The sequence below is a fragment of the Lepidochelys kempii genome, chromosome 3 (assembly GCF_965140285.1).
Source record: "Lepidochelys kempii isolate rLepKem1 chromosome 3, rLepKem1.hap1, whole genome shotgun sequence".
In the NCBI taxonomy this organism is placed as follows: domain Eukaryota; kingdom Metazoa; phylum Chordata; order Testudines; family Cheloniidae; genus Lepidochelys; species Lepidochelys kempii.
Window position 1 is genome coordinate 90,588,198 of NC_136382.1, and position 11,484 is coordinate 90,599,681.

An 11,484-nucleotide genomic window follows, 5' to 3' on the forward strand; every position below is an offset into this window, starting at 1 on the left:
GGAATCCTGGGCCCAGCCTTGTTGGGGTTACGAGGACTCTGCCAGACAGGAGAGTGGATGTCTGGAGTGGAGGACAGGAGTCCTCAAGGGCAGGGAGGCCACTGGGTAAAGGAAGTGGGAGCGAGGACTCAGATCCTTTCACTAGCCCACTTCACCAGGGTAGTGCAGAAGCCAGGAAAGTTCCCCACAATAGCAGGACTGTTCCCCCGTTTACACATACAATGCCTTTTAATATGGCCAATGGTAAAGTTATGCATCTAGGAACAAAGAATGTAGGCCATACTTACAGCCTGGGATACTCTATCCTGTGAAGCAGTGACTCTGAGAAAGGTTTGGTGGTCATGATGGAGAATAAGGTGAATGTGAGTTCCCATGGGCCCTGCAGTAGGACTGGGGGTCTTCCATTTCATGGATGGAGCAGGGGCCCTTGGAGACTCTTGCAGCAAAAGTATACAGGGTGGTTTGGGTAACACCAGTGGATCTACCATTACATGATTCCACTGATCATTCCCCTCAGGGACAGTCATGCGTCAGGCATGATGTTGTCTATTCGATTGTATTCTATTCTATACAGGTTCTTATACCATGCTTATCACTGTAGTATCTGAGTGTCTTCTAGTACTGCATAAATGATGTGATTAACATCTGTCATATGTTGTTTGTTCTCTCATCTTCTCCCCAACGATAGGATTTGTTAGTAGTTTTGCCCTGCCACCTAGGATTAGGTTCTTTCCCTGTTCCCCCAGGAATCTTCTACATCTCTCTATTGCCCAACACAGCTACTTCAACGGTGTGCCAGATTTGGCTCCAAGTGTGTAGTTGTATAAATTGCTCCATTATAGTCCACAATACTTTGTAGGAGCCATAGAAACAAAAGAGCCATTTCTAACACATTTTTAACAGGAGGTAGCTTCTGTTTCCATGGCCCATTTCATGATCAACACCAAAACACAGGAATGAATTTACACTGAATGGATATCCGATATTTGAAAATTTAGTTACTGACCATCACGTATATACAGTATTAAAATGTACAAAAATTAACAATTCCCTGCTGCACTTATGAACTCCCTAGAGTAAGACCGAGTATTATCTTTACCCTTCAATTGTTGCAAGTATTTGTACTTTCTTTAAAAATGAAACACAATATCTTCAAAACCACACCTGGTTTTAGTCAGATTCTTGCTCTAATTTAAAAAAAATCATCAAATAAAGTTATTTTCTTTCCCAGGAACTGTGTGTATGCAGAATATTTTGAGCTTGATTTATTATGAAGGCCATCGGGATGGAACAGCAAAAACTGAAACAATTGACAGAGTTCCATGGCTAGAGTACAATTCCAATAAAATGGATTATGGCAGTCGTCCATCACCACGTCTCTTTTCCACTCACCTGCATTACTATTTAGCTCCAAGAGATCTGAGAAACAAAGGATGGTGATGCTAATTTTACAAAGTAATTAAAATTAACCAAGAAAATGCATTGCTTTCTCCAATAAATCAGTCCAAATCCTCAGGGCTGGGTTGTCTGCCTTTCTCCAACAACCCTTCCAAAAGCAACCTTCCTCAAGGGATAGGGGCTCACGTTCCTCCGAGGCCCCATTCCATCTCCCTAGACCCCAGCAATGTGTGTGTGTGGAGGGGGGTGGGGGCAGGACAAACAAGTTCCAGTGTGACCTCAGGACTTCAGTGTCCAGATTCAATGAAGATCCCATTTTTCATGGAACCGCTGTGCTTGGCCCCTGGGCCAAGCTGCTTCCTCCACCCCATGACTGTTCACCCAAAAGTGGGAGTTATGATCATTGCAGTCTGCATGTTTTCAATGTATATTAGAGACAAGGTGAGTGAAGTAATAGCTTTTATTGGACCAGCTTCTGTTGGTTTGAGAGACACGCTTCTAAGCTTTATTACTTCATCCCACTGTCTCTCTAATATCCTGGGACCAACACAGTTCCAACAATACTGCATATTCCACACATATTGTAAGTTAGTGGTTTTGTGTTGTATGTAAGTATAAGCTGTTATGTTCTCCATACAGGGGATATTTCATATCTCCTGCAAGTTTATACATAAGGAGACTTCTTGCCGAAGATGGGGCAGTGGAATGAGCCACATGCAGCTCAAGAGGTTGGGGTGGGGGGGTGTGTGTGTGTGAGGAACTCCCACTAAGCTAACTCTCATGGAGATATTTGCCCTCTCCTGCTTTTCCTTAATCTAAAGGAAGAGTCCCTCAGTGAAGGTTAATGGTGTCCCTTTAATGTTGCTGAGATTGTCAGTTTTTTTATCTTGCAGGTTATTCATGTAGCCAGAAACTCTACGGATGTTGCGGTTTCCTATTTTCGTTTTAGCAAGCATGCATTCATATTTGAGACAGTACCAGATTTTCATATTTTTCTGGAGAGGTTTTTAGCTGGGAAAGGTAAGGTTTCATTTACTGCTAAAAAACCAAACCCTGTTCACTGAGCACAGCCTGAATAAACTATCCATGTCAGTAAATTATACAGAATGTGGTGCTGGTCAGAAGTCTCCCCCTTAGATGGGCATGGGGCTTGGGAGGAAGGGCAGTTCTAAGGCTGGAGTGACTGCAGTAGGATCCACAGCTCACTAGAGAAATTCAGTGTGCAAAATCATTCCAGAGAAACTGTGCACCAATAAAGTGCACGTTGCCTGATTTAATTTATCTCAATTAGGTATTCACTCTGAAACCTATTAATGAATATTTAAATACATTTTGACAATTAAGTGCTGAAATAACTGAGATGAGCAGATGCTAATAAGCACTCTCCAGAGAAAACAGAAATAGTAAGATGCTGATCACTTTAGTAGAAATATCCGACTACTTTGCTTAGTCCACAGTCCCAAACTACCACCACACCCTCCCAAAAGCCAAAAAGACTCAGCTGTCACCTGTCCAGCTCCTGAATTCTCCCTTAATTATTTCTTACAATGCAATGTTCTCTCTAATGCAGCTAATATAGCCTCTCTATAAGTATATCAGAGGGATAAATACCAGGGAGGGAGAGGAATTATTTAAGCCCAGTACCAATGTGGACACAAGAACTAATGGATATAAACTGGCCATCAGGAAGTTTAGACTTGAAATTAGACAAAGGTTTCTAACCATCAGAGGAGTGAAGTTCTGGAGCAGCCTTCCAAGGGGACCAGTGGGGGCAAAAGACATATCTGGCTTCAAGACTAAGCTTGATAAGTTTGTGGAGGGGATGGTATGATAGGATAGCCTAATTTTTGGCAATAAATTGATGTTTGACTATTAGCGGTAAATATGCCCAATGGCCTGTGATGGGATGTTAGATGGGGTGGGATCTGAGTTACTATAGAGAATTCTTTCCTGGGTATCTTGCTGGTGAGTGTTGCCCACAAGCTCAGGGTTTAGCTGATCACCATATTTGGGATCGGGAAGGAACTTTCCTCCAGGGCAGGTTGGCAGAGGCCCTGGGGGGTTTTCACCTTCCTCTGCAGCGTGGGACACATGTCACTTGCTGGAGGATTGTCTGCACCTTGAAGTCTTTAAACCATGATTTGAGGACTTCAGTAGCTCACACATAGGTTAGGAGTTTTACAGGGGTGGGTGGGTGAGATTCTGTGGCCTGTGTTGTGCAGAAGGTCAGCCTAGATGATCATAATGGTCCCTTCTGACCTTAAAGTCCATGACTCTATGACAATTTAAGTTGACAGTAAATAACTTGTTTGTTAATAAAACCAGGAATAGTGCACAGTTGTTCATATTTAATTCAATAAAAAAAAATCTTCCATTTTTTGCTGAAGTTGCTGCAGACTCTTCAGTTTGCCACATTGGAGAGCTGAAGAAACCATGAAGATCCTCACTTTGGACTTTAAGCCAGGTTGCCACAAAGGACACAGGATTTTGGATAATACAGTGGCATTTAGTTCTAGGCAGCTCACAAAAAATATAATAGAAATTATTATCCAAAAGTAAACTATCCAGAGCAGGGATCGGCAACCTTTGGCACGTGGCCCACCTGGGCAAGCCCCCTGGTGGGCCGGGCCAGTTTGTTTACCTGCTGCGTCCAGAGGTTCAGCCGATCACAGCTCCCACTGACCACAGTTGCCGCTCCAGGCCAATGAGGGCTGCAGGAAGCTGCATGGGGCCGAGGGATGTGCTGGCCACCACTTCCTGCAGCCCCCATTGGCCTGGAGTGGTGAACCGTGGCCAGTGGAAGCTGTGATCGGCTGAACCTGAGGATACGGCAGGTAAACAAACTGGCCCGACCCACCAGGGGGCTAACCCTGGCGGGCCACGTGCCAAAGGTTGCTGATTCCTGATCCAAAGCATAAATATGTTGTACTGGGTAAAGTACCATTGTATGAGGCCAGTGAAGTCTAAAGGTAAAAGCACAACTTGTTGGCTATGTAACTGTCTGACTGTCTGTAAAACCCAAGTCAGGTGTCAGGTGTAAGCCACAAGGGGGTCTTGGGGGTCTAATTTCCATTTTAGGGGCCTAAACACAAAATGTAGATTCTCACAAGCCCCGTTCAGCTGCCATTAACTCTGTAGCTGCCTAAATTCCCTAGATGCCTAAGTTTTCCCTGGCAAAGTCCCCTAGGAGCCTCCATTGGGCATGTGCACAGATATCTCAGTCCTGACACATCTGAGCAGCTTGGTTCTTTGCTCATGTGGCAGGATTCACAAAGTAGGCGGTCCCCTGTCTATCTTGCCCATGTAACTGTATCCAGTAGCTATGCTCAGAGGCCACCTTAGAGACCATCTACCACGTCAGGACCCACATGACAACACAGCCAGCAGAGGTGGTGCCCCTTTTTACTCTATCACACAGGAGTTAGAGCACTTAGAGGATGTGGGATACCCTGGCTGAAATTCCTGCTTTCACACATGTCCTAACCACTGGGTTATGGGGTCTTCTGGAGTGAGACAATTTCCTCAATCTTTCCTGTTGAAGTTTTCCCCTAGTGTTTAAAGGAGGGACTTGAACAGTCATTCTCAGCCGTTCTTCTGACAGTAGGGTGCTAAAGTGTTGATGATTGAATTATTTTGCTCTCAGAGATCATTAACATTCAATTATTTTTCCCCCTTGTAAGTACTTGCTAGCTCCTGGTTTGATCACATCAGAGGCTGGTATGCCTACAGAGTTGATTACAATATTCTCTTTCTTACTTATGAGGAGATGAAGAAGGTGAGGCCTGTTGATATCATTATATCTAAACACTGAAGTGGCACAAACTTTGTATCTCTGGGCCAGGGCTGCCTTGCATCCCTTCCTTGTCCCCTACTCACAAGTGTCCCATTCTCCTATCCCCTTTGTCAGGGACGACCCCCACCCCACTCCCTCAGTTATGCCAGAGGCTCCGTGTGTCTCACCTCCATTCCTACCCACCCATGCGCAAGCGCTGTGTGCCCCCCACTCCCACCTCTGCCACATTCCAAGGGAATCTGTATATCCCTCTCTGTCCCCATACTATGGTTCCCTGAGCATCTTAGTGATGTTGACGTAACATCTAAGGGTAGCCCAAGCCTAACGCCTCACTGCATTCATTCAGTAAACCAATCAGATTCTGCCACCCTTGCTCACAATGTGACTCCTCACAAAATGCATTGGTCTCATGGATTTCACTGACATTTCTTGAAAAAAATACTTCTCCATGTCAGGGCAGCAGAATCAGGACCACAGGGTGAGATTTTCCAAAGCCCGCAGCAGGAAAATGGGAGGTTTCTGAGCTGGCTTTCAATAGGAGTTAGGTGTCTAACTCACATAGTCACTTTTGAAAATTCCACCCATAGTCTCTTGGGCTGCACATGGTCTGCACTTAACATATAGTGAAATATACGCTATATTATATAATAGTAAAATAAGGAACATCTGCTAACATAAAGAATAGAGATATTTGGGAAAAGAGTCACAGCTATGAGACAGACTCTTTGCTCAGAAAATTGTCAGCCTTTATCACATATAATGTTAGCAATAGTATTCTCACACACAGAAATGAGCTTGTTCTCTCTTGGTAGGCCATGAGGAAGGGTTACGTAAAGAAGAGACTTATAAGGACTCATCTTGCTACTCACCTGTCAGGATTTGATATTGCTGTAGCCAGGGACAGTGAATAAAAATCTTGTCTACAGAACAGTGTAATTAGAGGAGCATCTTTCATTCCATGTTCAGTTTCCCACCCTTATTGAAATATCCCATTAGCCTCTATTCTCTCATTTATTTATTTGGCTCTTTTGCTTTTCTCATTTTGGGAATTGTTAAATTGAAATAGTGCTCATTTTAGGATCTCAGAAGTGCTGTGCTGAAAATTTGTGACCTCTTGGAAAAATGGCTGACTGAAAAGGAGTTGGATGTTGTGGTGGAGAAGGCTGTATTCAATAACATGAAATCTGATCCCAGGTCCAACTACGAGGACAAGACATGTATCTTGGAGAAAGGCAGAGATAATTTTCTTTGCAGAGGTAAGGCGGAAGCAGCCACTTGTTATAAACATTTAATCCTGCAGATCCCAGCACAAGATGTGTTGAAGCTAACTGCCTAAGACTTCCAATGACTAACAAAACTTTCCATCCCTAGATAACAATTGGCTTTGTGGCATTAAAGTTTGTGAGTGGGGCATTGTTTCCCAAAGGTGAAAAAAAAGCTGCATTATTTTGCTTGGTACAACACCATAAGTGTTTGTTTTCAGAGCAGATCTGGGCCAACAAATAGTAAAAAGTTTTAATGAGGAAAAAATGTCAACATTTCAAAAAGTGAAAAATTCACGTCATACCATCTATAAAAGTTGAGATCCTCCTCCCAGGCCCTCAAAAAAACCCTTAAAATCTGTGAACACTAGGAGAAAATGAAAGTCTAGTGCTTCTGTGCAGCTTCATAAATGATGAGACATATCAGTTCAGATGCACTACAGCTTTCAGGGATAATGCAGAGCATGAAATAATCCAACTAATAAAATCTAAGAAACGATTCTCATGCCTGAGAGGAGGAGTTGGGTTTTTATCATGTTGTATCCTTTATCTTGGAGGGTCTCAACTTGGGATTGTGAATAGATGTTACAGACTTGTGATGACTCTTATGATGACTGTTCTTCTGATATTGCTAAATAGGAGGTGATCTTACCTAGAAGGGAGTAGGGTCCTGGAATGGAAGTGGGTGTCATAGTATGGAAAAGTAGAAAACAACTGCCACAGTGCCTAAAAATAAGCTCTTAAAATAAGTCTTGCCTATATATATATATATATGGAGAGAGAGAGATGAAAAGCTGCACTGTTTTGCTCAGTGCAACATTGTAAGTGTCCACAGAACAGAGCTGGGAAATACACAGTGACACGTTTTGACAAAAAAAAATATAATTGTACAAGCTCTCTTGGATGGTAACAATCACTTTGTACCATTTATAAAAGTTAAGATTTCCCCCCTCAAAATTAAAATCTGTGATCAGTAGGAGAAAACTGAAAGCAATCCTGTCTAGTGCTTACTGTGCAATTTCACAAATGGTGAGACAGATCAGCTCAGGTGCCCTATTGCTTCCAGGAGTTATTTAGAGCATGAACCCAGCCAAATAAATAAAATCTAAGAAATTATTCTTGTTTCAGAGAGCAGGAGATGGGTGTTTAGCATGTCATATCCCTTATATCTTAGGTTCTCAGTCATGAGTAGATATCAGGGGTTAGCATCCACCCTGCTCTTCCAATATTGCTGAACAGGAGAGGGGGTTCCCAATACATGGGAGTGGGGCCCTGGAATGGAAATGGGAAAGGTGGAAAACCACCATCTTGTATCAAATACAGCATTGCCTGAAAAGGATATTCAGAGAAGTTCATACTACTTTTAATAGTAACTACTTCCTACTCCCAGTTTTCCCTCTAACATTTGTGATGGAAGAAAATCACTACACGATATTAGGAACTGAGCTGGTACTACTGGTGCCTTAAACAGAATTGGTGAAATTATTTAGAAATACTCATTGCAGTCAACGTTAGATCAAGGATGAATTTGGGCCATTATGATTTTCCATGATGGTACTTGAGAATTCACAGTTTAGACCAATGGCATGTGTTTAAAAGTGCAGCATTCTCTGTTAAGGCTGCTGAAATCTGTAATATCCAAGTCATACCAACAAAGGCTTTCCCCAACGACCCGGAGGGTCAGTAATGGGTAAGTTTCAGTTCCATGCATGGTGGATTAGACATACAACTCCAATTAAAAAAAAAGAAATATGTGTCTATAGAAGTCTTATAACTTTGTTTAGCTCTTAAAATAAATCCTACCAAAATACGTCCTACTTCACTGAGATACTACGATTCCAGCAGGGTTTAGTCAACACTTATTCTACATATCAGGGATAGAGGTGGCGGGGGTGCAGGGGAGGGCATTGTGTGTAGTTAAGTGTTTTGCATGTGTGACCCTAACAGCAATCCAGTGCAAGACAGCAAAGGGCACATTGGTATCTGGTAGTGAGTTTCAACTGACCTGACCAGTTGAATGTACCCCAACTCACTAATGTCATAACCTGTGGCTAGAAGGTATCATGTAAGAGCAATGAAAAGCTAAGAACACGCTGGGGTATCAGGCCATCAGGGGAGAAAGAAGGGGGGAAAACCCCTTTCAGTCAATGTGCTTCCTCGCCTTCGGGATAGCGAAACCTAGCAGCCAGAGTCTATGGAGCTCCTCTTGTGTTCAGGGCAGTGATGCCTAGTGGCCAGAGTCTATGCAGCTGCCCTTGTATTCAGGGCAGAGAGGCCTAGTGTTAGGCACAGTGAGGGGTAGGGGGACCTCGGCCTGCCCTTCTCCACCAGGTCCTGATCCAGGGAACCAGTAGCTCTGGTTTCAGGTTCTTCTCTCAATAGACATGTTCTCTGGGCTGCTTCCTATCTACCACTGATTCCGGATCCTGCAGCTCCTCCAGAATAAGTGGCTTTCCATCTCCCCGATCCTCTGTGGGTGCCCAGCTTCCATAGTTTGGGGCTCGATTGGATTCCTGATAGAAGCCTGTAACGTGCATCCACTCTCCTCCATCAGCCAGCCCTGACTGAACTGAGATGCATCCCTTTTTTGAACTGGCGGCTGTGATTGCAGAGCCATTGGCCATTATCTTTGAAAACTCGTGGCGAACGGGGGAAGTCCCGGATGACTGGAAAAAGGCTAATGTAGTGCCAATCTTTAAAAAAGGGAAGAAGGAGGATCCTGGAAACTACAGGCCAGTGAGCCTCACTTCAGTCCCCGGAAAAATCATGGAGCAGGTCCTCAAAGAATCAATCCTGAAGCACTTACATGAGAGGAAAGTGATCAGGAACAGTCAGCATGGATTCACCAAGGGAAGGTCATGCCTGACTAATCTAATCGCCTTCTATGATGAGATTACTGGTTCTGTGGATGAAAGGAAAGCAGTGGATGTATTGTATCTTGACTTTAGCAAAGCTTTTGACACAGTCTCCCACAGTATTCTTGTCAGCAAGTTAAAGAAGTATGGGCTGGATGAATGCACTATAAGGTGGGTAGAAAGTTGGCTAGATTGTTGGGCTCAATGGGTAGTGATCAATGGCTCCATGTCTAGTTGGCAGCCGGTGTCTAGTGGAGTGCCCAGGGGTCGGTCCTGGGGCCGGTTTTGTTCAATATCTTCATAAATGATCTGGAGGATGGTGTGGATTGCACTCTCAGCAAATTTGCGGATGATACTAAACTGGGAGGAGTGGTAGATACGCTGGAGGGCAGGGATAGGATACAGAGGGACCTGGACAAATTGGAGGATTGGGCCAAAAGAAATCTGATGAGGTTCAATAAGGATAAGTGCAGGGTCCTGCACTTAGGACGGAAGAACCCAATGCACAGCTACAGACTAGGGACCGAATGGCGAGGCAGCAGTTCTGCGGAAAAGGACCTAGGGATCACAGTGGACGAGAAGCTGGATATGAGTCAGCAGTGTGCCCTTGTTGCCAGGAAGGCCAATGGCATTTTGGGATGTATAAGTAGGGGCATAGCAAGCAGATCGAGGAACGTGATCGTCCCCCTCTGTTCGACATTGGTGTGGCCTCATCTGGAGTGCTGTGTCCAGTTTTGGGCCCCACACTACAAGAAGGATATGGATAAATTGGAGAGAGTCCAGCGAAGGGCAACAAAAATGATTAGGGGTCTGGAACACATGACTTATGAGGAGAGGCTGAGGGAACTGGGATTGTTTAGTCTGCAGAAGAGAAGAATGAGGGGGGATTTGATAGCTGCTCTCAACTACCTGAGAGGTAGTTCCAGAGAGGATGGTTCTAGACTATTCTCTGTGGTGGAAGAGGACAGGACAAGGAGTAATGGTCTCAAGTTGCAGTGGGGGAGGTTTAGGTTAGATATTAGGAAAAACTTTTTCACTAGGAGGGTGGTGAAGCACTGGAATGCGTTGCCTAGGGAGGTGGTGGAATCTCCTTCCTTAGAAGTTTTTAAGGTCAGGCTTGACAAAGCCTTGGCTGGGATGATTTAATTAGGGATGGGTCCTGCTTTTCAGCAGGGGGTTGGACTAGATGACTTCCTGAGGTCCCTTCCAACCCTGATATTCTATGATTCTATATATTGCTTCCACCTGGAGCATGCCAAGCAAGGATAAGCAGGCGTGGCCTCCCGGGCCCAAAGTGAGTAGTTAACCCTTGGTGGGCCAGTGCAGGGTTGGTGCACCCCATCACATATACTGATCAATGATATTATTGTGTGATGTGGATATGGGGGACAAATTAAAAATAAAAAACAGAAAATTATGTTACCAAAATGTGTCTACCAGGCAGTGCAGGGGTGAAGTTACCCCACCCTAGACAAAGGAATGTGGTTCTGCCACCATGAAGTTACATTAAGAGACAATGGGAAAGCAATTTACACAGAAGGTAAACAGGACCATCAAGCCAACAAGGGGAGAAGATAACCACAAAGCATTACAGTAGGAGGAGATTGCAGGAAAGAGATCAATTTGCATTTTGCAAATAGCAGAAGGGAAGAAATCAGCATGGAATTTCTTTCATCAGGAAACTGAATGTTACCTTCTTCATAGTTGGAATAAACTTTATGACTTACGTTGAGGGGTAGCCTTCAAAAGAATTCATATGAAAGGTACTGGACTATACAAGAAAGGAGCGAAGAACCCCCAAGTTATGTTTCATGTAAGAAAGCAAAGGAACCAAACGCATTGGTCTTTGTGGGAGATCCTGACCTGAAGCGTGGTCAGCCATCTTGCTGGAAGGTAGTGTTGTAAGAATCTTATCCCGAAGAGAGGCTGTAGCTTGTTTTGTTAAGTCGTCGTCTCTAGAAAGCGTTTTGCTTATAACCTTTCTATCCTTTGTACTTGAACTCATTTAAAATCCAAACTCCTTTGGTTAATAAATTTGCTTTACTTTTAATCCAAACCAACCTATGCCTGTGTTTGATTTAAAGTGAATATCAACTCCAGTTAATGTGGTAGGCTGCTGGATAGTGTCTCTTTAAAGGAACAAATGGATCTTGATACCTCTCTGAATGGTCCAGGA

The 11,484-nt window shown here is 43.9% G+C and overlaps 1 protein-coding gene across 1 annotated transcript; it reads left to right on the forward strand.

Moving 5' to 3' along the window:
• Positions 1-344: 344 nt before the first annotated feature.
• LOC140908783 (amine sulfotransferase-like) lies at positions 345-7,109 on the forward strand. Its single transcript, XM_078851965.1, is given in 6 exon segments — positions 345-362; positions 1,216-1,455; positions 2,292-2,418; positions 5,079-5,173; positions 6,270-6,447; positions 7,093-7,109. Coding segments are annotated over 6 exon segments (675 nt in total).
• The last annotated feature ends 4,375 nt before the right edge of the window (positions 7,110-11,484 follow it).